The sequence below is a fragment of the Lepus europaeus genome, chromosome 2 (assembly GCF_033115175.1).
Source record: "Lepus europaeus isolate LE1 chromosome 2, mLepTim1.pri, whole genome shotgun sequence".
NCBI classification, from domain to species: domain Eukaryota; kingdom Metazoa; phylum Chordata; class Mammalia; order Lagomorpha; family Leporidae; genus Lepus; species Lepus europaeus.
Genome location: NC_084828.1, coordinates 145,323,983 through 145,350,110, shown reverse-complemented (window position 1 = coordinate 145,350,110; position 26,128 = coordinate 145,323,983). Strand labels below are relative to the sequence as shown.

The 26,128-nt window shown below is 38.7% G+C and overlaps 1 protein-coding gene across 5 annotated transcripts in view; it reads right to left on the bottom strand.

Moving 5' to 3' along the window:
* Positions 1 to 26,128, bottom strand: part of STAG1 (STAG1 cohesin complex component) — a 362,716-nt gene that overhangs the window by 211,167 nt on the left and 125,421 nt on the right. For 4 of the 5 annotated variants that reach the window (XM_062214276.1, XM_062214273.1, XM_062214286.1 and 1 more), the window contains one exon: positions 1,177 to 1,273. The exons of the other annotated variant lie outside the window; for it this stretch is intronic. In XM_062214276.1, the coding sequence (XP_062070260.1) occupies positions 1,177 to 1,273 (97 nt within the window). The remainder of the gene's footprint in view (positions 1 to 1,176; positions 1,274 to 26,128) is intronic. 5 annotated transcript variants of the gene reach the window in all.

Sequence of the window (26,128 nt, the reverse complement as noted above, 5' to 3'; positions counted from 1 at the left end):
GAATAGCCAGGACTTGAACCTGCACTCATACGGGATGCTGGCTCAGCAGGCAGAGGCTTAACCTACTATGTCACTGCATCAGCCCCTAATCTACTTCTTGAGATATCCAGATCCCATACTGAAGTGCTTGCGTTCAAGGCCTAACTCCTCCACTTCTGATCAAGCTAAGTACGAAAGCACTATCAATAGGCAGGAGGAAACAGTTCACATAATTCAGTCCTTGCCACTTACATGGGAAACCCAGATCGAGTTATGGGCTCCTGGATTCAGCCTGGCTCAGCCACACTAGTTGCAGACATTTGGAGGGGTGAACCAGTGTTTAGAAGACCTCTCTCTGCCTTTGCCTTTTAAATAAAAATATAAATAAATTTTAAAAATTACTGATACTCTGGAAACATACTGCCTCAATAAACTTTGTAAACCCAGGTTCAAGAGCTGCTACAAGGTAGGTATTCTATTAAGTATTTGATAAACTACTTATGTCAATAAGCTACAGTGATTACTTTACCAGGAATAAGCAAATCTTCAAAAAAATCTATTGGATCAAAATAAAAGATTATTCTTTGTGTATTGAAATGGAGACAATCTACAATTTGACGTGTTAAGATTTATCTATTGCAGATGGGAAAAATATCTACCTATTAAAATGCTAAAAATTTCATTTTAAATGAATGAATTACCATATGGATTTCAAACTGATTATAAACTTAATATACATGTTTCTGATGTTCACATTACCTTTAGCAAATTATTTGAGCTTTAAGTATTTAATATAAACTGAGGACCAACATACTACTGGTGATGATACAAAATAACAAATGCTAGCAAACAGCATACATCCTAACATGGAACATATGTACAAATAAAATGAATAAAATATATAAAACTCATAATCTAAATAAAATCATTTCACAAAAATATAAAATAAATTTCAAAATTTCTTCCCCCAAATAAAAAAAAAAAAACCACAATGTATTTATTACACAGGAGCAAAACTTAACCAGGACAAAAACAGAATATCTTTAAATAATTTACCACTCATTTTTTCTATCAGAAAAAGATTAGCACATAATCTGAGCATGAATTATATATATGACTATATATATAAGGGGAAGTAACAGTCATACTGCTGGACCAACAGGTTCAATGTGCATCATTTATTTCAATATTCTGTACCTCGACATCCTGAACACTGGATAAAAAAGTTGATTAAATCCAGAAGTGCGATGTCCCTGTCTTGTTTATATGATTCAATCCAGTCATCCACCACGGACTGTGGGAAAAAACAAATAGTGAAAACTTCAAAAATTGATAATATACAAGTTTTCAAAAAGGTTTTTATGTGTTTGTGTGACTATTTAAGCAAGGAAACTGTATACCTGAAATTATTTATTTGTAGCCAGATAAAAGCTCAGAACTCCTCATTTTTAAAAACCAACAATAGGTGAGTTACTGGGTCTAAAAGATTTGTTTACAACACAGCACAATAAAAAACCTGACTTTAATAGTTCCATACAGTCTAATAATTATTAAGCAAGTACAGATACTACTCAAATCATGCTATGGAAATTAAATCAACTGCACTTATACACAGATATAAACTTTGTATCAGAAAACCCAATAGATGATGGTGTTATGGTGATGCTGGTAAAGCCATCCCCTGCAATGCTAGGATCCCAAATGTGCACCAGTACTTGTCCCAGCTCCTCTACTTCCAATCCAGCTCCTTGCTAACTGTCTGGGAAAAGCTGCAGAAGATGGCCCAAGTTCTTGAGGTTCCTGCTACCCACATGAGACCTGGAAGAGGTCCTGGCTGTTGCAGCCATCTGGGAAGTGAACCAGCAGATGGGAAGAGCTCTTCTCTGTCTCTCCCTCTTTCTCTCTGTAGCTCTTTCAAATAAAATAAATAAATCTTTATGAAAAAAAAAAAAAGAAAGAAAGAAAGAAACCTAACCTACCAGTAGTACGTAAGAGTGCACACTGTAATCAACAAAATTGGTTTTTTTTACTTCAGGAATACAAAGATGGCTCAATATTAAGTGATCAACTGAATTTATTAACAAAGTAAAAGAGAAAAATAAAGCAGTAATATTAGTAGAGCTCAAAAAGTTATCTGGGGACCGACGCTATGGAATAGCAGGTAAAGCTACCACCTGTGGTACCGGCATCCAATATAGTCCCCTGCTGCCCCTATTCTGATCCAGCTCTTTTCTATGGCCTGAGAAAGCAGTGGAAGATGGCACAAGTCGAAGCTCCTGGCTTCAGATCAGTGCAGCTCTGGCTGGTGTGGCAAATTGGGGAGTGAACCAGAGGACGGAAGACCTCTCTCTGCCTCTCTTTCTCTCTGTGTAACTCTTTCAAATAAATTAGTAAATTAAAAAAACAGAAAACAATAACCCCTTTTCATTAAAAACTAGTGTTAAGAAGATAAAGACAAAGATTAAAATGTATGTTTTTTTTTTTTAAATAATTAAGACATTTCAACCAAACATGTAACAAGGTCAGGATTCAGCAAAGCTTAAAGCTTTAATTAACACAAAAGTTACTAACATATGATTAAAGACAATTTTTCTTTTCCTACTGATAATATGAAAACCTAGGAGTTGACATTGTGGTACAGCGGATTAAGTGGCTGCCTGTGACACTGACATCTCATATCTGAGTGCACGTTCAAGTTCCAGCTGCTCTACTTCAGATCCAGCTCCCTGATCATATGTAGGAAAAGCAGCAGAAGATGGCTCAAGTACTTGGACACCTGCCACCCACAGAGGAGACCCAGATTTCCAGGCTCCTGGCTTCAGCTAAAGCTATTGCAGCCATCTGAGAAACCAACCAGTGGATGGAAGATCAACCTCCTCCTTCACCTCTCCATCTTTTCCTCTCATTCTATTATTCTTTTAAATAAATAAATCTTTCTGTAGGAAAACCTAAGACACTCTACTGAGAAGATTCAAAAAATAAAAGAAAAATCAGAAGACAGTTCACATCATAAATAAGTTTTTAACACCAGTTATAATAAATATAAATGGAGGAGTAGTCTATTCACAAGTAAAAATTAATTTGATGTACAATTCTTAATAAGGAAAAGTGTAACTTACAGTATATAGAGAAATTATATTAAGTATCATCAGTTTAAAAAAATTTAGTGTCACATCAATCTATTATAAGCTTTCCCCAACTTGTGAAACAAATTTGATGTGATTCAGGTAGCACTCCAGCCGAAAGGATAGTTTGGAATTTTTCTTAACTGTAAGTAGAGAATTGAATTAAGAGAAAACGTATAAAAATAAATTTTGTAAAATGCAAAATATTATGTGCTAACGATACTTTATTTACAATAAAATGCATAAATCTTAAGTTATACCTTGTTGAATAGGGAGACCAAGAGTATGATGAAGGCACAACATTCTTCAAAAAAAAAAAAAAAAAAAAGAGTTTATTTGAAAGCGTTACAGAGGGAGAGGGAGAGACAGAGAGGTCTTCCATTCACTGGTTAACTCCCCAGATTACCACAATGGCCAAAACTGGGGCAGGCCAAAGCCAGGAGCCAGGAGCTTCATTTGAGTCTCCCATGTGGGTAGCAGGGGACCAAGCACTTGGGCCATCTTCCACTGTTTTTCCTAAGACATTAGCAGGGAACTGGAGTGGATGGGACACAAACTGGTGCCTCTAGGAGATGCTGGCATCATAGGTGGCAGCTTTACCTGCTATGCACAATGCTAGCCCTGATAGATTCTTAAAAATACACACAAAAGTTAGTATTAAACAGAATTAAATGTTTATTTTGGTGCAAAAACTGTTTTGAAATTCATGCTAGCTTTTTTATAATACATATTTTCAGTGAACTTCATGAAGTACCCTGTACAACTGTATAGCCATAACCAAGATAAAGGTATTAAACATTTCACGAGTTAAATTAAAGAATGGTGTTTGGGAAGCAGTTAAGGTACTGCCTGGAGTGCTCACGTATCAGAATGCCTGCATTCAAGTCCCTCATCTGCTTTCAATCCAGCTTCCCACTAATGTTCACCTTGGAATGCAGCAGAGGCTGGCTTAAGAAACTGGATCGTTGCCAACCATGGGGGAGATCCAGATGGAGCTCCAGCCTTCTGGGTTCAGTCTGGCCCAGCTCTAGCTGCTGGGGGCATTTGGGGAGTGAATCAGCAGAGACAAGATCTCTATCAAATACAGTAAAAATAAACCTAAAAAATTTATATATATATATATATATATATATATATATATATATATCTTTAAAAAAAGAATTAGGGCATAGCAGGCTTAAAGTAATTATATCTTAAAAAATTAATAATAAGGAGCCAGCACTGAGGCACAGCAGGTTAACACCCTGGCCTGAAGCACCGGCATCCCATATGGGTGCCAGTTCGAGACGCAGCTGCTCCACTTCCGATCCAGCTCTCTGCCATGGCCTGGGAAAGCAACAGAAGACAGCCCAAGTCTTTGGGACCCTCCACCGGCGTGGGAGATCTGGAAGAAGCTCCTTGCTTCAGATGGGCACAGCTCCAGCAGATACAGCCAACTGGGGAGTGAACTATCATATGGAAGACCCTACCCCCTCCCTCTCTGCCTTTCCTCTCTCTGTGTAACTCTTTCAAATTAAAAAATAAATCTTAATCTTTTTAAAGTAAAAAAAATAAATAATGAAAGAATTAGGGCATAGCAAGTATAAAGCACCATGTGGGTGCTTATTTGTGTATGGCTGCTCTCCTTCCCCTGCACTCCATGCTAATGGCCTGGAAAATCAGTGAAAGATAGCCCAAGCGTTTGGGCCTCTGCCCAGATGATGCTCCTTACTCATGACTTTGGCCTGGCTCAGTCCTGGGCATTGTGGCCATCTGGGAAGTAAACCAATAGAAGGAAGACATTTTCTCCACCCTCCCTTTTCTCTAATTCTTTCAAATAAATACACGAATCTTTAAAAAATACAAAGAATTAAAACAGGCTTTCATGAACTCCCTTAACTATATCTCAAAGAGAAACTTTTATTCTGGTGCACACATATCAACTTGCTGTTTTTGAAATTTATATAAATATTAAAGTAATACTTTATCAGTAAGAGTCAACCACACTGTCATATGTATAATATGATTCCTTATTTACACTGCTAGATAATATTTTGGGACCGGCGCTGTGGTGCAGCAGGTTAAAGCCCTGGTCTGAAGTGCCAGCAACCCATATGGGCACTGGTTTGAGTCCTGGCTGCTCTTCTTCCCATCCAGCCCTCGCTACAGCCTGGAAAAGCAGTAGAAGATGGCCCAAGTCCTTGGGCCCATGCACTCATGTGTGAGACCTGAAGAAGCTCCTGGCTCCTAACTTCAGATGGGTGCAACTCCAGATATTGCAGCCATCTGGGGAGTGAAGCAGTGGATGGAAAACTCTGTCTCTATCTCTCTTTGTAATTCTTTCAAATAAATAAATCTTTAAAAAAATAAAAAGTATTATTTAATTGTGTGTACTACAGTTTATTATTCATTTTATTGCTAATAGATGTAAGTATTGTTTCTAGTTTAGGGCTACCATAAACAAAATCATTTTGAACGTAGCTGGACATAATCTTTCATTGAACATAACATTCTTTTTTCCATTTTTTTAAAGATTTATTGTATTTATTTGACAAGCAGAGTTACAGAGAGAGGTAGAGACAGAGAGGTCTTCCATCCCATGGCTCACTCCCCAGTTGGCTGCAACAGCCGGAGCTGTGCCGATCCAAAGCCAGGAGCTTCCTCTGGGTCTCCCACGTGGGTGCAGGGGCTCAAGGACTTGGGCCATCTTCCACCATCCTGGCTATCCCAGGCCATAGTAGAGAGCTGGATTGGAAGAAGAGCAGCCAGGACTAGAACCGGCACCCATATGGGATGTCAGCACTTCAGGCCAGGGTGTGAACCTGCTGAGCCACAGTGCTGGACCCTCTTTTTTCCATTTTATATACACCCAGTAACAGAATTGTCAACATACAGCATACACAGACAAGGGGGCTTCAAAAAGTTCATGGAAAATGGAATTAAAAGATAATGATTTTTAAATGAAATTTCTGAACCCCCTCTTTATCTGCCAAAAGTTAGTAGATAATGCCAATTCATCTACAAAAACAAGCGCAGTAAATTATATTTCCACCAGCAATGTACAAGATCAAGCATTGTGTAAGCTCTCCAGGTCTTCTACATCTTCACCAATACTGGGCAGTACAAATCTTATTCATTTAACCCATTCCAGGTGAACATGCACCCCTTCTTTTAATGCCTTTCTATTGAGGAGAATCACTTTCTCTTCTGAGCGAAAGAGAGAATTTGTTTTACATAATATTACTTCCCTGTCTCATCACATTAATGTCTAGGAGATGTTAATTAAATACAATCAGAAAAAGATTACGGTAACAGAAGGGAGTCAAAAACAAGAAAAAAATGGAATGGTAGCCATTGAAACTTCAATGATGAATAATTATACCAGATCCTGTGAATTTAGGATGATGGGGATGACTAGGGACAGATCCAAGAGCAGATCCAGAAACTTTTAGAGTTAAGGTCCAAACAGAAATGTTCTGTGACCTAGGTAACAAAGTATGACACAAAGATAATAAAGAGACTATTTCCATGCTTCTAAAAAGGGATCAGCACAATGACAGCACTCTGAATATGGTGAACCAGATTTTTGGTCCGGTACAACTAAGGCACTCTGAATATGTTAAACCAGGTTTTTCTTCAGTTCTCACAGGATACATTCATACTCCTACTGGTTATATAGGAAGAGCCCAAAACATTCTGAGTATGCCTAGTGCACAGAAACTTACATTAGACATGTTAAAATATACTACTAAGGTAATGAATTGAAATGTATCATATATAATTGACAAGGAAAATAAAGAAAAAAGTACAGAAGCAGATCCAGATACATAGAACTTAAGCAATGACAAAGGAGACACTTCAATTTTAGAAGGAAAAAATGGCTTATTAAACAATTAAGATTGCTATAACTGGCAATTCATCTAGTAGTAAATAAGTACTCATTTTAAAAGCTTTCAGATGTCTAGAAAACAAAATATAAAAGAATTAAACTCCTGAGAGCTGAGTCTTTCTTGGATTGGCAAAGACTAGTGACTATTAGAAGCACTGCCAAATATGTGCATGGGTTGGTAGATAAAACAGCCAGTCATAACACAGAGTGCCTTAGCTGAGTAAGGATAAAAAAGAAAACTACATAAGGTACATCATAAGCAAATTGCTGAAAATCATCAACAAAGAAAAAAAAAAAAAGATAAGCAGTCCAAGGGTAGGAATAATGGAACAAGAATTAGCCATGTTTAAAAAAAAAAAAAAAAAGCCCAGGTCAGAGCCACAGATCTTATTGGCTCTAAGCTGAAAAGCCCTTCACTCAGCCCAACTTCCAAAGTGACCACTGCAGCTGAGGGGATGGTCAAGTAGGGTCAGCAACATTGCAGGCAGAACTGTAAATTTCTTGTTAGAGATGCCCCCTGCCTTTACCTGGCCAGCTCTCCTCCCAGGCCAGCCAAGTAATGAAAGTCAACAGAGTACCTTCCCCTAGGAGGTTCACACCTCCCTTAGGATATACCCCATGTGAAGAGATAGATAGGTCTGGGCCTCTGAATTTACAAGGCCTAAAGCCCACCAGATTATTATCAAGCCCCTTCTATCAGGTTCTATTTGCCTCTCAATCAGAAAACTTAATTGTAGCTTAGACAGCACCTTTCTTAGCTCCTCTAATAATGACTCTGTCCTTTGTTCTAGACCCTGTCTAGCATACTTGGGCCTTACTCCTTCGTAATCATAACCTCTACTCTACCACCAATGGCTCTACTCCCAACCTGTGTGTACTGATGGTCCTCTTCCCCACTTTATGCTGTATAATTGTTCAAACCTGGTAAATGCCACTCTTAGGATCATTGGTTACTATCCTCTCACTCTGTCTTTTATGACCTTGTCTAAATATGATCAGAGTCGGCAAACTTGGAAGGCTTCCATAGCCTTGGCAACTCATGACGACAGCCTAGGATGGTTACTGGCGCCATAAACTAGAGTGTCAATTTGTTGGGTCAACAACAGGAGCCACTGTGCACTTGCTCCTCATGTGGGATCTCTGTCCTTAATGTGCTGTACATTGTGATTTAATGCTATAACTAGTACTCCAACAGTATGTTTCACTTTGTGTTTCTATGTGGGTGCAAACTGTTGAAATCTTTATACTAAATTGATCTTCTGTATATAAAGAGAATTGAAAATGAATCTTGATGCAAATGGAAGGGGAGAGGGAGCGGGAGAGGGGAGGGTTGCGGGTGGGAGGGAAGTTATGGGAGGGGGAAGCCATTGTAATCCATAAGCTGTACACTGGAAATTTATATTCATTAAATAAAAGTAAAAAAAAAAAAAAAAAAGAACATTTCTAATAACACAGCCACAGACCCTCAGAGAGAAGGCCAGGCCTTTGAAATATCTGACTCACTCATAGGATGGCAGATGTCCTAAACAACACTCTGGCCTCAGAATCAGCCCTCAAGGCATTCAGATCCGGCTGAAGAGCCCATGAGAGTATAGCAGGCATGGAAAGCCAAGATATCATGGAAAAAAAAAAAAGACCTAAATGAATGATCTCTGTGAGTGAGATCCCAGTGGAAAGAACGGGGCCATCAAAGAAGGAGGTACCCTTCTCCGAAGGGAGGAGAGAACTTCCACTTTGACTATGACCCTATCAGAATAAGATCGAAGTCAGCGAACTCTAAAGGCTTCCATAGCCCTGGCAACTCATGACTAGAGCCTAGGGAGATTACTGACGCCATGAACAGGAGTGTCAAATTGTTAAATCAGCAACAGGAGTCACTGTGTACTTACACCCCATGTGGGATCTGTCCCTGAAAAAAAAAAAAAAGAAATATCTGACTCACAAATCATATAATCATTCTGGGACCTAAGATATCAGAGGTGTTACTATTCTCATTAAGTGACTTTTGAGTATCAAGATCCAGCTGGTGGGAAAGAAAATCACACTAAAACAGCATTTCATGAGAAATGTTCCTAGTCAGGCTTTCAAGTAGAGCATTATCACTTCAGCTAATACTTCACTGGCAAGATCCTGTAAAGCAGCTATATCGAGATCCAAGGGAATGGAGTCTGTGTTTGCCAGTAGCTGCCTAGAATTTTCCCCACTACAAAAAAGTACAAATAAATTTTTAGTAGATGCCCAGTCAACTGCCAAAATACTTTTACATAACCTCCATACTTAATACAGAAAATACTTGCATGGAAATTATAGTAATTTTCCAGAGGAAAAAAGATTAAACTACTTAAATGCCTATAAAGGCATGTTTCACCACAATAAGAAAAATTCATAAAGTGAATGAAAAATAACCAGTAATGCAAATGAGTTGAATCTCTATGTTAACACCAATGACAGAGAAGATTGTTATAACAGCAAGTGAAAAGATAAATGTGTGGGATTATATTTTTAAAGTAATTCTGTCTGTCTGTCTCTCTCTCTCACACACACACACACACACCAGCATTGAAAAAAGAATGAAAAATTCACACTGTGACACTGGATAGGCTTACAGTCAAATGACAAAATCCATGACACTTGTAATCCTGGTTTTATCAAACTGTACAAGAGGTCAGTATAAAACTATTCAGCTTTTGCCCCACCGGAAATTACAGGCAGTTAGGAAAACAATATTTTTTTAAAAACTGAGAAAGAAAAAAATACAGAGAAAGAAAGAAAAAAAGAAGATACAAAGAGGAAATAAATACAAACAAGTGGAATATACCAGTCAATTTAGCAGTTAAAATTAATTTCAAATTTGCCTTTAAAGCTATTAGGGCTGGCACTGTGGCGTCACAGATAAAGCCACTGCCTGTAGTGCTGGCATTCCATATAAAGTGCAGGTTAGAGTTTTGAAAATTTTATTGTTTATGTATTTAATTGAACAATTCAGAGACTGTGAGAAATAAAATAATTGAGCCTACAGACACAGCTATTCCTTTCATTCCTATTTCTATTTTTTTCTAAAGATTTATTTATGTATTTTGAACATCAAAGTGGAACAGAGAGAGAAGGAAAGGCAGAGAGAGAGTCTTCCATCCACCGGTTCACTTCCCAATTGGTTGTGCCAACTCAAAGCCAGGAGCTTCCTCCAGGTCTTCCCATGCAAGTGCAGGGGCCCAAGGGCTTGGGTCATCTCCTACTGCTGTCTTTTTTTTTTTTTTTTTTGGACAGGCAGAGTGGACAGTGTGAGAGAGAGAGACAGAGAGAAAGGTCTTCCTTTGCCGTTGGTTCACCCTCCAATGGCTGCCGTGGCCGGCGCAGAGCGCTGATCCGAAGCCAGGAGCCAGGTGCTTCTCCTGGTCTCCCATGGGGTGCAGGGTCCAAGAACTTGGGCTATCCTCTGCTGCACTCCCGGGCCACAGCAGAGAGCTGGCCTGGAAGAGGGGCAACCGGGACAGAATCCGGCTCCCCGACCGAGACTAGAACCCAGTGTGCCGGCGCTGCAGGCGGAGGATTAGCCTATTGAGCCACAGTGGCGGCCTCCTACTGCTTTCTCAGGCCACAGCAGAGAGGTGGATAGAAAGTGGAGAAGCCAGGACTCGAACCAGTGCCCATATGGGAATGCCTGCACTGCAGGTGACAGTTTTAACCACTATGCCACAGCGCCGGACCCAGTCATTCGTATTTCTGTGTTAACCAAGCACAGTTTATGGTAAGATCTTATACTTTTACACAACTGTACTACTGTCTGCTCAGAAATTATTTTTTAGCTTATGTGATGTGCCATGTTTTCATCTCACCTTAGGAATGGAATCAGTTTACAATGTCATTTCAATGCTACTTTTCAGAAAAATAAATGTAAAGTGCCAAAACTAGCCTATTTCATACTTTTATTTGATACTTAGTTGTTTTTTTTCCTTTATTCTATTTACAGCATCAAAAGCTATTATGAATAAGTGTACCTTTCAATTTAACCTGGTAACTCAATCATATTTAAAGCTGAGTACTGTGACAGTGATATCCAGATGAAAACTGCAAAGAAAAGGAGTATTAAAGACTGACACTCTTAATGTGAAATTCTTATAATACATCTCCCTAGTTTGCAAGTTCTCTTCATATTTACGGTATTTATCTTTTAGAAGCCCTCATCAGAAGAATTTTGACAAAATTATAGTCAGAACTTGCATTCTTGATGTCTCAAGGCCAATTCCAATCAGAACAATGAATTGCAATGACAAGGAAGTAAACCCTGTGGTTCTCTAGGGATCTCTAAAGAAGAAAACAACAAAAAAATCAAGTTTTCTTCTGGGAAAAAAATGCTATGCATAGACACTGACAATGAAGTCTGGAGAAAGGGAGAAAACTTTCCATTCTTTCAAAAAACAGCATGTTTTAGATTCCAGAATCCTCCTTAAGATAGAGTGGATATTATAAAGACACCTTGCTGCAAACATTTGCTCCCAAAGAAAATCAGAGAATAAAGATGGGCTGATAAGCTAAGTTGTTACTCATTCTAAAGGCTGGGTGAGAAAGCATTATTCAATCAGCAAAACTGTTAATTAGAATCATACAGAAATGGAGACCATAACACCTACTATATGTGAGATCTGTGCCCACAGAAGATCCAAGTAAAACTTCACCACATGAATTGAAGAGTTTTTAAGGAGTCAAAGATCTGGCAACCAAGAAGGTATGAAACATAAGGGAAATTTAAACCTTAGAAAAAACTTTCTACAGGTTAAAAAAAAAAAAACTTCAAAGTTTAAATATTCATTGGATGAATGAAAAAATAATCACCATGGAAATTAAATTTAATGGCCTTGAAATGATGTGGAAAAAAAAAACCATAAAATTACAGTAGATAGGCATTGTGGCACAGCGAACTAAAGTGCTGATTGGAACATCCATGTCTCACATTAGGGTGCCTGGGTTCGAGTCCTGACTCTGCTTCTGATTCAGCTTCCATCCAAGGAACACCCTCAGAAGCAGCATGCAATGACTCAAGCACTTGCCTCCCTGCCAACCATATGACAGACCACATAAAATTCTTGCCTAATGACTATGAACTGGCCCAGTCCTGGTTATACTGGATATCTGTGGAGAAAGATTCAGCAGAGGGAATCTCTGTCTCTCTCTCTAATAGATATTTTTTGTAATTTAAAAATTTTGAGGGTCCAGCACTATGGCATAGATTAAAGCTATTGCTGCAGTGCTGGCACTCCATATGGGTTGAACTCCAGTTGAACTCCCAGTTGCTCCACTTCCAATCCAGCTCCCTGATAATGCGCCTGTGACAGCAGCAGAAGATGGTTTGAGTCCTTGGGCCCTGCACCTACGTGGGAGACATGAAAGAAACTCCTGGCTTCAGATCGGTCCAGCTCTGGCAGTTGCAGCCATTTGGGGAGAGAACCAGCAGATGGAAGATCTCTCTTTAACTCTGCCTTTCAAATAAATAAATATTTAAAAATTTTTGAAAATACACAAAACTCACAAATAAGGGAGTGGACAGACTCAGTAGATATATCTAGTAGATCTAACATATATAGTTATGAGAGGTAGAAAAAAGGGAACGAAGACAAGTAATGCGATAATTTTAAAGAGGAAAGTCCATTTGATCAATAAACGATTTAATGCTGAATATTAACAGAACTCAACTAGTTGTAGACAGAATTAATGGAAAAGGATACATATTTATTTATGAATCTAGATAAAATTCATCATTTCAGAGGAAAAAAAATCAGGACCAACAAACAAGATCAGACAAAACATACAAACTACACAATCAACATCTGATACCTACCAGTTCTCCACCCCCAAAGATGTGTTGATTTGAAAGAGTTATACCGAGATGGTGTAAAGAGAGGAGAAGACAAAGAGAGAGCGAGAAAGATGAACAAAGAGGGAGAAGGGGGATAGGAGAGGGAGAAGGGATCTTCCATCAGCTGGTTCACTCCCCAAAATGGTGACAAATACCAGGGCGGGCCCAGGCTGACGTCAGGACCCAGAAGCTTAAAAAGGGTCTCCCACATGGGTGCGGGGGCCCAAGTACTTGGGTCATCCTCCACTGCCTTCCCAGATATATCAGCAGGGAAATGGATTGGAAGTGGAGCTGCCAGGACTCAAACTGGTATCCATATGGGATGCCAACATCCCAGACAGTGGCTTAACCCATCACACCACAGTGATGGCCCTAATACCTCCTATATTAAAATAAGCAAACAGCCAAGAAATACTGTGAGGAAAGCCTCTGCACCCAATTATCAATCTACTGTCTCTCAGTTCCAAACTCAGTATCTTCTCTGGAATAACAGACTAGATTCTATAAGCATTTCTCTTTCATATTAAGAACCACAATACATTCTAAAGTAGAGCCCTCTAGTAGGATACTGCAGGAAGAAAGGGGTTTTTCTTCCTTTTTTTTTTTTGGACAGGCAGAGTTAGACAGTGTGAGAGAGAGAGACAGAGAGAGAAAGGTCTTCCTTTCATTGGTTCATCCCACAAATGGCTGCCATGGCTGGCGCGCTACACCGATCTGAAGCCAGGAGCCAGGTGCTTCCTCCTGGTCTCCCATGCAGGTGCAGGGCCCAAGCACTTGGCCATCCTCCACTGCCCTTCCGGGCCACAGCAAACAGCTGGACTGGAAGAGGAGCAACTGGGACAGAATCCGGTGCTCCAACTGGGACCATAAGCAAGGGTGCCAGTGCAACAGGTGGAGGATTAGCCAAGTGAGCTGCGGCACCGGCCAGAAAGGGGCTTTTCTTACTGGTTTTGATATGTTGAGTTTGGCTTTTTTTTTTTTTTTTTTTAAAGTCTTGCTGCATGGCCCATTGGTTTTAAGTGTAATGAAATCCAGTGATTGCCTGCCTCATTCTCAAGCCAAGAGTGTACAGTCCTTTGCCAATCATGTGCTCTGGCCTGAGACTGTTTCACTACTGATGCAACCCTTCCAACATGGACACCAGTATGCTCCAGGTTTCACCCAGGCACAGTGCACCAACTCTTTGTATGTAACAGTCAACCATATTGAATCATACTAAACCTCAGACTGCTGTTTCCTGCTGCCCATCAACCACTAACCAACTTCGGTCATGACAACCTAGTGAAATTCTGTCATCCACTGAGTTGTAACCACACATTCGTCAACAAAATCTGAACTTCAACCTGAAAAAGCAGACTATGTCACTTTCAAATTTGTCTCTCCTTGAGAAATCTCTGAAGTTTTTTACAGTTATTTTTACATTTTTATAGTTATTACCCTATTATAATTTAGCTTTTATGACAAATTTTATCAACTGAACTGACCTTGTGGTTTTGGCGCCTAAGTGAACCCAGAATAATAAAGAATAGGTTGTAGGAATTAACTCCTCCCCCCCCCCCAAAAAAAAAAAGGAGAGAGACTTGGGAATCTGAGTAAAATCTTAGGGATTAAAAACAAGGTTTACAAAGGAAATAGGAGGACCAGTAATCTGTAGCATAAAGTAACTTCAGAAAATTAAGCAAGCTATCACCCTTAGCCAATTGTGATGAAGTGTCAACACAAGTGCATGCTTTGTGAGACTAAGTGGCTTTGAGCATTGGGGCACTTATGATGACTATAAGAACAGCAGAGTAAAGACCATCTTGAGCATTTACAGAGATAAAACAACAACCTCAAGTCCATTAGCTCTCAAGTTAAACTTCGGTTAGAACATCCATAGTAGTCCAAGAAGAATTTCTCCTTTGTTATGAAGTAGAACTATTAAAAATCAAGTAAAAATTTAATTATGCAATGATAACTGAATCCAACCTTATTAAGTTTCTCATCTGAATCTTGACTGGCAAGGAATGGAATTCCGAAACCACAAACAGACACACATGGCTGGTCCCAGATGAAACTAACAATGTTGGCTGGTGCCGTGGCTCACCAGACTAATCCTCTGCCTGCGGCGCTTGCACACCAGGTTCTAGTCCCAGTCGGGGCGCCAGATTCTGTCCCGGTTGCTCCTCTTTCAGGCTAGCTCTCTGCTATGGCCCGGGAAGGCAGTAGAGGATGGCCCAAGTCCTTGGGCCCTGCACTCGCATGGGAGACCAGAACAAGCACCTGGCTCCGGATCAGCGCAGTGTGCCGGCCACAGCGGCCATTGGAGGGTGAATCAACGGCAAAGGAAGACCTTTCTCTCTGTCTCTGTCTCTCTCTCTCACTGTCCACTCTGCCTGCCAAAAAAAAAGAAACTAACAGTGTTGAATAGCTCTCTTTCCCTATACTCACAAATTTGGGTCTTCCATAACAGTGGAAGTAACTACCATTCCAATATCTGAGAAGATTAGCCTTCCTGTTTGTGGAAATCCCCTGATAATTTTACATAGCAAGATCAGTGCTGTGAGATAGTAGGGGAAAGCCGCCACCTGCAGCGCTGGCATCCCATTTGGATGCTGGTTCAATTCCTGGTTGCTCCACTTCTGATCCAGCTCCCAACTAATGTGCCTAGGATGGCAGCAGAGGATGGCTCAAGTGCTTACACCCCTGCACCCACTTGGGAGACGTTGAAGAAGCTCCTGGCTCCTGCTGGCCCAGCCCTGCCCTTTGGGGTGATTTGGGGAATGAACCAGCGAGTGGAAGATCTCTGTCTCTCCTCTCCTCTCTCTGCAGCTCTGCCTTTCAAATAAATAAATCTTTTAAAAAAATTTTTACATGGGCAGTTTCTGACCTATGCCAGTTCACAAATACAAAGTCCCATGAAGAAAAGGCAGACCAGATTCCTTGAAGCAGCAGCCTGTACAACTATTGCAAGTACACACAAAATATCTTCCTCTAATCCTTTCACTTAGGACTCTAGTCAATAAACAGAATACTCTACACCATCAAAAACAAGTATCAAGAAATATTAATATCATGGGTATTCAAAATGCTATTTTGGTCCACAAAGTAGGGGTTTAAAGTTTTCAAGAGATAAATGGAGTCGTGATTCAAATCTGATCAACAGTGGGCAAACCAAAAACCAAACAGAATACTAGCCACCAATAAAACATCAGATATCAAAATATTACTCCTCCTTTTAAATTTTTTTCTGGGAGAGAAAGAGAATGCTATTTCAAAAGGAAATAAATATTTTTAAATAACATCCCAAAGAAAATAAATTTTTTAAATCTCAATGAATTATAAAGCAGAGAATGATCCAACATGGGAAGCGGGATACACAGCAGACTCCTAGAATGGCAGATGTCCTAAACAGCACTCTGGCCTCAGAATCAGCCCTTAAGGCATTCAGATCTGGTGAAGAACCCATGAGAGTATTTTAGGCATGGAAAGCCAAGACACTCTGGCAAAAAACAACAACAACAACTAAATGAAAGATCTCTGTGAGATCCCAGGGGAAAGAACGGGTCATCAAAGAAGGAGGTACCTTTCTCTGAAGGGAGGAGAGAACTTCCACTTTGACTATGGCCTTGTCTAAATAAGATTGAAGTCTGCAAACTCAACAGGCTTCCATAGCCTTGGCAACTCACAACAAAGAGCCTAGGGTGATTTCTGACGCCATGAACAAGAGTGTCAATTGTTAAGTCATCAACGGGAGACACTGTGCACTCACTCCCCATGTAGGAGCTCTGTCCTTAATGTATTATACTATGTGAATTAATGCTATAAATAGTACTCGAACACTACTTTACACTTTGTGTTTCTGTGAGGGGGCAAACTGTTGAAATCTGTACTTAATATATACGAAATTGATCTTCTGTATATAAAGATAACCGAAAATGAGTCTTGATGTGAATGAAATGGGAGAGGGAGCGGGAGATGGGAGGGTTGTGGGTGGAAGTTCTAGGGGAGAAAAAGCCACTGTAATCCAAAAGCTGTACTTTGGAAATTTATATTTATTAAATAAAACTTAAAAAAAAATCTTAATGAAGTGGTGATGTTTTACTAGTGATAACATGCATTTTACTACATAAAGTTGGTAGAGCAGATACAAAAAGTGCCTGTAAATAGTTCCCATTATACAAAAACACTTAATCCTGGTTTTGAGGTGTTTTCTTTTGGGGGTGGGTGCAGAGTGAAGAGGAATACAAATCTGTAAGTGCTGAATCATTTATGTATTAAACTTGATTTTAAGAGGCTCATAGTATTTTAAGAGCTGAGATCGCCTCACATTGTACAGATACGTTTTAAATAACCTTTTCTTCAGACAACCCTCAGCAGGAACTGCTAATGGAAACAGGAACAAAAAAATGTCCTTTGCTAGTTGCTAATGGTTAATGTCTTTGTTTCATGATTCCAAATGTTTGTGTTTCCATAAGCCAAATATATATATATATATATATATATATATATATATATATATAATTATTTGAAAGATGAGCAAAGAGTTGCCAACAGCTTCGAAGTAAAAAAGAAGAAAAGGGAAAAGACAAGGTAATAGCTATTCATTACCTGCCTTTTCCTTTTTCTTAAAGATTTATTTATTTACCTATTTGAGAGGTAGAGTTACAGAGAGAAAGGTCTTCAACTGCTGATTCACTTTCCATATGGCTGCAACGGCCAAGCCAAAGCCTGAAAATTTTTCCAGGACTCCCACGTGGGTGCAGGAGCCCAAGTACTTTAGCCATTATCTGCTGCTTTCCCAAGTGTATTAGCTGGGAGCTGGATCAGAATTAGAGAAATCAGGACCTGGAACTGGTGCCCATATGGTATGTTCACACTGCAGAAGGCAGCTTAATCCGCTGTGCCACAGTAAAAGTCCTAACAATCTTTTTAAACTTCTTAAATCGGCAATCTGTCTTCACTGTTTCTTTAAAAGCAATTTCTTTTTCTGTTTGCTCTTAAAGCTCTTCACCAAAAAAATCTCCTTTGTCTTGAAACATCAAAGGCCTATCAAATGGTAAAAAATCCTTTCACACATATTCTATTTGCTTTAGTAGTTTGGGAACACAGTGAATTGAGTTTTTGAAAAAGTTCTCCTTTATACATGATTAAAGCTAGTGTTTTAGTGTAAGAACTACAAAAGCATATTCCATCCAGATTTATTAACAACAAAAATATTTAAGAATTCTCAGTTATACTGAGATACAGCTTTATTCATGTGATATTTCAATTTTTACTGATAACATAAGTAGGGTACTATGGTCAGAAGCATCAAATCAAGCTAGTAGAAAGCATATTTCACATTTTTAAATATCTATAAACAATCTATACATGTAACACATAAAGGTCATTTTTTCTAAATATTACAAAATAAACTATAATATAATCCTTTATGTATAATACATTTTCTTTCTTTCATAGACATACAACTATCCTAATGACAAGTACAACAACAGTCATTTATTTACTTATTTGATTTGTCCTAGATCATCTGGTTAAATGTGATATACATGGAGATCATGATGTCTTTGGAAAATGATTTAGGAAGAGAATACAATTTACAATACCTAAGTAATTTAAAGCAATAAGCTTAACATCATAAAACAGTAAATATGGCTGTTATACAAGCTCAAATAAAGCCAAATTTTCTCAAAACAATAACCACAATGAAGCAGATAAATCAGGATAAAGACGACAAACCGCAATTTTCAAACTAAATAAAACTAATCAGAATAACTTCAATTCATGAAGGAGAAGAAATACTATTCCTGACCTAAATTCATTTAAGTCTTCAAAAGGTATTCCATGACTTTGAGAAGATTTGTGGAATAGCAAGTAGAACAGCCGCCCATGGCACTGGCATCCTATATAGGTGCAGGTTTGAATCCTGCCTGCACTACTTCCAATCCAGATCCCTGCTAATGGCCTGGGAAAAGTGGCAGAAGATGGCCCAAGTGTTCGGGCCCCTGCCATCCACATGGGAGACCAGGATGAAGCTCCTGGCTTCAGCCTGGCCCAGCTCTGGCTGTTACAGCCATTAGGGGAGTGACCCGGTGGATAGAAGATCTTTTTCTCTCTGTCTCTCCCTTTCTCTAACTCTGCCTTTTAAATCAAATAAATAAATCTTTAAAAAATGAAGGAAAGAACGGAAGGAGGGAGAGAGGGAGGGGAGAAACATCTCTTTAAGAAAAAATTGGGACATGAAGCTGCAAAAAGAGATAGCCCTGGGTCCAAACACCAAATTAGTGGATGAAAAGAGAGAGAAAGGCAATTTGGGGGTGGTGGTGGAGGAAGCAACAGCCTTGGGCAAAGAATCAAGTTTCAGTCTAAATTGATACCTTCTCTACCACAGCCTTAGGCTTGGCTATATATTCAACTCCTCTCATCCTTGTCTCTGTCTTCCTGTACTTTCCTAACTTTATCTTGATGGTAAGCACCAGGACTGCAATATCAACAATGGCCACAAGGATCACCACAATAACAACACTGAGGCTAATGTTTCAGGGAGGATTGAGATAGGGGTGGATTTCTTAACACAAATGCAAATTAAGACTGCTACAGGCTTGGAGGAATGATTCATGTCTAGCCCTCCTCTCAAAATAGGCAGAGCCAGTAACGTCTACCTCATCAAGGGTCTTCTCAGAAGTATTTGGCTACTGTTTGATATATATGATGAACTTACACCACATAACCATTATGTAATAGGGATGGCAACAGAGCCACTGGTAACTCAGCTTGCTTGTCAGTTTAAAAGCATGGAGATCCTGCCACTAATGACATCTGGTGCCCTGGTGAGCCTTCAAATGGCACTTTCTACCTAAAGGCAATAGGTACTCCAAAAGGTATGCTCACTAGGATTCACCACACTGTGGTCACTCATACATTTCTTTTCAGCAGGAAATAAACAATCTAGAATTGAATTAATTCATCTCAAAAGCCTAGTGTCGGGCTTAACAGTACTCCCCCAAATCCTTCTACACCAAGACTCTAGCACATTAAACTGTTCATGGTACATGCGCAGTGCAATGTGGCTGTCTATGACCACGAGGTATTAGGCCCAGATTCTTCATCATGGTCAGCCAAGAAAAAGAGAACTGGACAACAGGATAACCAAAGGGCATAGGATAAGAACCCAGAGTCTGATGCCAGGAATTTTTTCACCTTAGCAGAGTGTTCCTTTTATAAAAGAAAAATAAATTTTGAAAAACATCAGGGGCCAGCACTGTGGTATAGTGGCTTAAGCCTCCGCCCACAGCGCCAGCATCCTACGTGGGCACCGGTTTTAGTCCTGAGTGCTCCATTTCTGATCCAGCTCTCTGCTATGTCCTGGGAAAGCAGTGGAGGAAAGCCCAAGTGCTTGGGCCCGTGCACCTATGTGGGAGACCTGGAAGAAGTTCCTGGCTCCTGGCTCCGGATCACCTCAGCTCCATCTGTTGTGACCATTTGGGGAGTGAACCAGTGGATGCAAGACCGACCTCCCTCCCTCCCTCTCTCCCTCTCTCTCTCTCTCGCTCTCTCCCTCTGAAACTCTGCCTCTCAAATAAATTTTAAAAATCTTAAAAAAAAAAAAAAGTTGAGGTGCAAGGTTGAATATCAAATACATTTTTTAAAAAAACACATCTAAATGTATGCCCTTAAATTTATGATTATGTACATTTTAATATTATTCAACTGTAATAATGTCAATTATCTGACAATCCAATTTCTCCCCATGAAAAAGATGATTTATCATCTTCATGTATAAGAAACTTCTACCTTGTTTAAATAACTGATTTTCCAGCTTCCTACTGCTATCCACAAACTTAATCTAAATATTCAAAATATTTTATTATTTTAAGTCCTACACCCAACATTTTACACTGTAGCATACACATGTTTATATTACATTATACTGCCATGCACTGATTAATTCAAGTACTTAATTTCCTTAGTTCTGTAAGGTTTTACCCCTCACCTTCATTGTAGTATTTTAATCCTTCAATATCTTCTACCCATCCCTGTCCTGAGTTTCATTTCAGTCAATAGTATATTTACTAGCCTAGCAGTTCAGACATCAGTTAAGATGCCCAGAAATCCTGGGTTTCACTTCTAGCTCTACCTCCTGATTGCAGCTTCCTCCTAATGAAGACCTCCACCAGCAGCAATAGTGGCATGTAACTGGGTTCCTAGCACCTATATTGGAGACCTACATTGAGTTCCCAGCCCGTATAACTTCAAAAATAAATAAATAAGTAGTACATTTGTTCTCTCCTCTAATATCTCAATAGCATTTCTTTTATAATTATAGTTCTTAGACATAGTTCATTTTTAGCTTTTCAGTCAATGAACATTCAAAAATATCATAAATCTTTTAGAAACACTGTGAAATATATATAATTCCTGTAATAGATAGTGTACAAAGCGTAACTATAATTTCAAACACAAGTTATCAGGTTAGATTTAAATAGGCCCAGAGCTGCTTTTCATTTTCCTTGGTGTAGTCAGAAAGTAAAACTCATTGCCAATTAAATGTTGAGAAAGAATCTTTCTACATTTCTTATGTAGAGATTTGGCATCTAACCATTTCTGTAGGTTGGAGATTTGAAGAAATCAATGTCAGTACAAAAGTCCATACTATTCTTTGACAAGACACTAGAATTAGCTTCCTTTCTAAGGGAGAGAGAATGACTATTACAAACCATCCGCTAAAACATTTATTTCTTTTCCAATCAAACTTAAATGTATAAAATTGGCTTTACCTTCAGGGTCAGTTGCCAAAAGCAAACAAAAGAATAAAATGTCTCACAAGGTATACTTTACTTACATCTTGAGATCAATTTTTAATTTTTAATGTAAATTAAAATTTTTAATTTTCCTTTTCTTTTTGTTTTCAGATCAATTTATTACTCATTCAAACTGTTATTATCAGTACACCAAGAACACAGGAAGTTTCCTGAGCATTTAATTAGTATGGGTGATTTCTTTTTCCTTCTATAATTGGAGAATCCATAAAGTTAAGGGTCAAGCAAGTTAAGTTCATATTGTATATCTTGTGCCTAACTCAATGCCTGACAGAATCAGTTCTCAATATTGTTTTGTTGAATGATTAAAGAACAGTTCAATTGTTTCAGCAGATAACTGAAATGCAAAATGCAAATACTGTTGGATCATATAAATCTATTTAAGTGCATATTAGCTAAATAAAACATTCAAACCAAATTATTCTCATATTCGTCCTTCACCAACTATACTCATGCCAATTTTCTTTCAGTGAACATCATCAAGTCAATTAGGGATTGCCTCAGATTCTTTCTCTTCTTTATCTTTCAGAATATTAGCCTTAATATTTGCAGAATCTTGTCCGTATTCTCCATCCTCACAGACACTCTATAAATCTGAATGTGCATTACTTCCTAATTGGATCCTTTTTTTGTTTTTAAAATATTCACTTTATTTAACTGTAAGACAGAGTTAGAGAGAGCGAGAGGAGATCGATCTTCCATCTGTTGGTTCATTCCACACAGATGGACACATGGCCAAGGATGGGCCAGAATGAAGTCAAGAGCTTTTTTGGGTTTCTCCACATAGGTGTAGGGGTCCAAGCACTTGGGCCATCTTCTGTTGCTTTCCCATGCGCATTAGCAGGGAGCTGGACTGGAAGTAGAGCAGCAGGAACTTGAACCAGAGCAGATATGGGATGCTGGTATTACAGGTGGCAGCTCCAACCATTTCTGCCACAATGACAGTCCCCTCACCAGGAAACATCTAAATGGTCCCTACAATTCCACTGTCACTCACCCTACAAATCCTCTAAATTGCTCTTTCTAAAAATGCAAATATACCCTAGTCATTTCCTTTCTAAAAATGCCTCGAGTCATAAAAAGTCATTATATTCAATATTCAGAATCTAGTTTCTCTTAGCTCTGTTTTTACTAGGGATCTTTTGTTCTCTCTAGTCAGCATAGATTTCATCTTTGCATTTCTCATTTTTGTTTTAAGATATCCCCTGCAACTACTTACCTAACTCATACTCATCTCCCAGGACTCAGGTTGAAGTGTTATCTATTCTGACAGCTTTCCATGTGACCCTTTCCTTGAGGTAAACCTGTCAAGTTTCAATGTTTTCAATCCACTTTGCTTCTCTCTCTTATTACTCTATAACACTTGTTTTCCAATATACAATGTTCCATCAGGGTAGAACTATTTTTTTTCCTGAAGTTAGGTAAGCATAGCCTCTGATTATGGGAGATACATAATAAGTATCTACTAAGCTAGTGAATGTAATTTGAGTAATGATAACGCTTGGTTCCAGGAATACATATAAATGTCACTGTTAAAAATTACATGATATAAGCTATAGGATTAGAAGAGAAAACGTTCACCAAACCAAGGAAGTTCTCTCTTGTGGCTAAATCATGAAAAGGTTTTGTTGTAGAACAGCATAGTGGTTAAGAAGCCTGTGTCCCTCTAGAGTGCCTGGGTTTGAATACTGTATCGGGCTCCTGACTCCAGCTTCCTGTCAGTGCAGACCCTGGTAATAAGAGGTGATGATTCAAGTAATTGGATTCATGCCACACAAGTGGGACAACTAGATTGTATTCCCAGCTCTTGACTTTGGCATTGGTCAATGAGGGCGTGTGGGAAGTGAACCAGTGGAGGAGGGCTTTCTCAAATTTAAAAAGAAAACACTTGTTTAAGGTTTTACTTATTATGACTATAAACTATACAACATCAAATCATTTTTCTAAACAGTATACATCATTTTAAGTAGGTACAAGTTTTTTCACCTGTAATTACATTATTTGGTATGTCACAGTAAAATTTTTTTTAATATTTCCATTTCTCATTTTATTATTTCATTCTTCCTAATAAGCTTTGGTGATTTTCTTTTACTAGTTTTTACTGCTTTCAATAACATTAAATAAACTTAAGACTATTAATCCACCCAAGCTGTGCTTTAGCTAGCGCCAACATTTTTACTACCATTACTTTAACATTCACACTTCAACTCTGTATTTCCACTTTAACACAAATTATATAAAAGCACATTTTCATACTTACTAGTATAATGCAATTTGGAAGGGGAATTTACTTTTTATGCATTTCAACATTAAATTGAATTGTAATCCAAGAGCAAGAGACATTCCTTAAAGAACTCCTTCAAGATTATCTTTTTCCGAAACTTCTTGAATACAGTTATATTATATTCTTCAATTACCTTGCTCACTACTGGGAATAAATTTTGGATCTAAGGAAATTTGTCTGGAAATTCCTGTCATATTTTGGAACCATTCAACCACACACCAAAATCTCTGAATTACTGTTTAATATTTCCTCACCTTTTTAATTCTCTGAGCTATCTACTAGGTGAATGGCTAAAGAATGCCAAATTTTGGATTCTGTCTTTGATGGTATCTATTGCAGAATTTTTCCTTGGTAACGCTAATTTTCTGCATCTTTTACTTCAATACTTTATTTCAGTTTTCAAGACTTGTCCTTTTTCAGACCTATTCTCATTTCATTAATTCCTAATTTTTTATGAGACTTTCTTTCACTGATCTCACTTCTTAAAAATACTTACTTGAGGGGAGAATGCTATGGCACAGTGGGTTAAAGCCCCAGCTAGCAGTGCCCACATAACATATGGGTATGGTTTGAGACTCCACTTCCAATCCAGCTCTCTGCTATGGCCTGGGAAAGCAGTAGAAGACGGCCCAATTCCTTGGGCCCCTCCACCCCTGTGGGAGACCCTGAAGAGGCTCCTGGCTTCTGGCTTCAGATCAGCTCAACTGTGGCCATTATGGTCATTTGGGGAGTGAACCAGCAAATGGAAGAACTCTCGCTGTCTGTCTCTACCTCTCTCTAATTCTTTCAAATGAATAAAATAATTCTTTAAAAAAAATTTATTTGATTCATCCCTTCCCATCTAACGTTTCTGTGATTACCTCTGCCCATGCTGAGCACTCCATCACAGAACCAGATCACATAAACAGGCTTAGCATTTCCCTCCCTAAGACAACACTGGAAATCTTCACCAACCCAGTCAGCTGACACTTAAATTCAGTGCTGGTTATAAGGACTATGTCTTCTCCTTTCCTTCAGCTCTTGATTTTCTGTAGTGGAGGTTTAATATAAATTATTTAGCATAAATTATTTAATTATCATTTAAACTAGGATCCTACTGGATACCAAAGGATTCTCAATTAGTAACTGCACGGACAAGTATACTACTGTAAGTATAAACTGAGAGTCTCAAGGACAACTTGAGAAATGCGTGATTACTTGGAACATAAACCTACACAGTAGTTATTGGCAACCATAGCCCCTTTTACACATAGGGAGCCTGTTAGGCCCTGGCTTCATTTACTAAGTCTAACTCCATTACCTTAAACCTCACAAAGCACTTTTCATCCTTTTAACAAATAAAAGCCAAATCCTTAGCTATACGTATCTACTTCTCTCTTAAAATCACTTCTATTTATCACTTTTACAGTTTTCTTTTAAATAACGCACTGAAATAGTTTCTAAACTCACAGATATCACTCTACATTTTTCTTTAAATATTTTATCATCATTTTACATTTAAAGGGAGAAAAAAAATGGTGAAATTACTTTTATAGCATCAATGGAACATCCTTGCTAGTTTTTTAATCATGCATCTCCCTTGCTCAGCAAATATACACATTTCAGATGGATATATATGAATATTTAAAATACTACTTTTAACAGAATAAAGCTGCAAGTAGTCAAAAAGATAAAAAATGGTAAATATTATAAGGTAACTTCAAGAAAACAAGGCCCACAATAGACTTTTGAGTTAAAAAAAATTACAGAAGAGGATATATTAGTCTGACTATACCTAGTATAGAAAAAAAATTACAACAAAGAAAAATTGTTTAGGGTAGTCTTCAACAGAGGCATAGTTACACAAAATTAAAAAGTTAGCTTAAGACCAATGAGAGGCCGGCGCTGCCACTCACTAGGCTAATCCTCTGCCTGTGGGGGCCAGCACCCTGGGTTCTAGTCCCGGTTGCTCCTCTTCCAGTCCAGCTCTCTGCTGTGACCCGGGAAGGCCACGGAGGTTGGCCCAAGTGCTTGGGTCCTGCACCCGCATGGGAGACCAGGAAGAGTCACCTGGCTCATGGCTTCGGATCAGCGCGGTGCGCCGGCCACAGCGCGCCGGCCATAGAGGCCATTTAAGGGGTGAACCAACGGAAGGAAGACCTTTCTCTCTGTCTCTCTCTCAGTGTCTAACTCTACCTGTCAAAAAAAATAAAAATTTAAATTAAAAATTAAAAAATA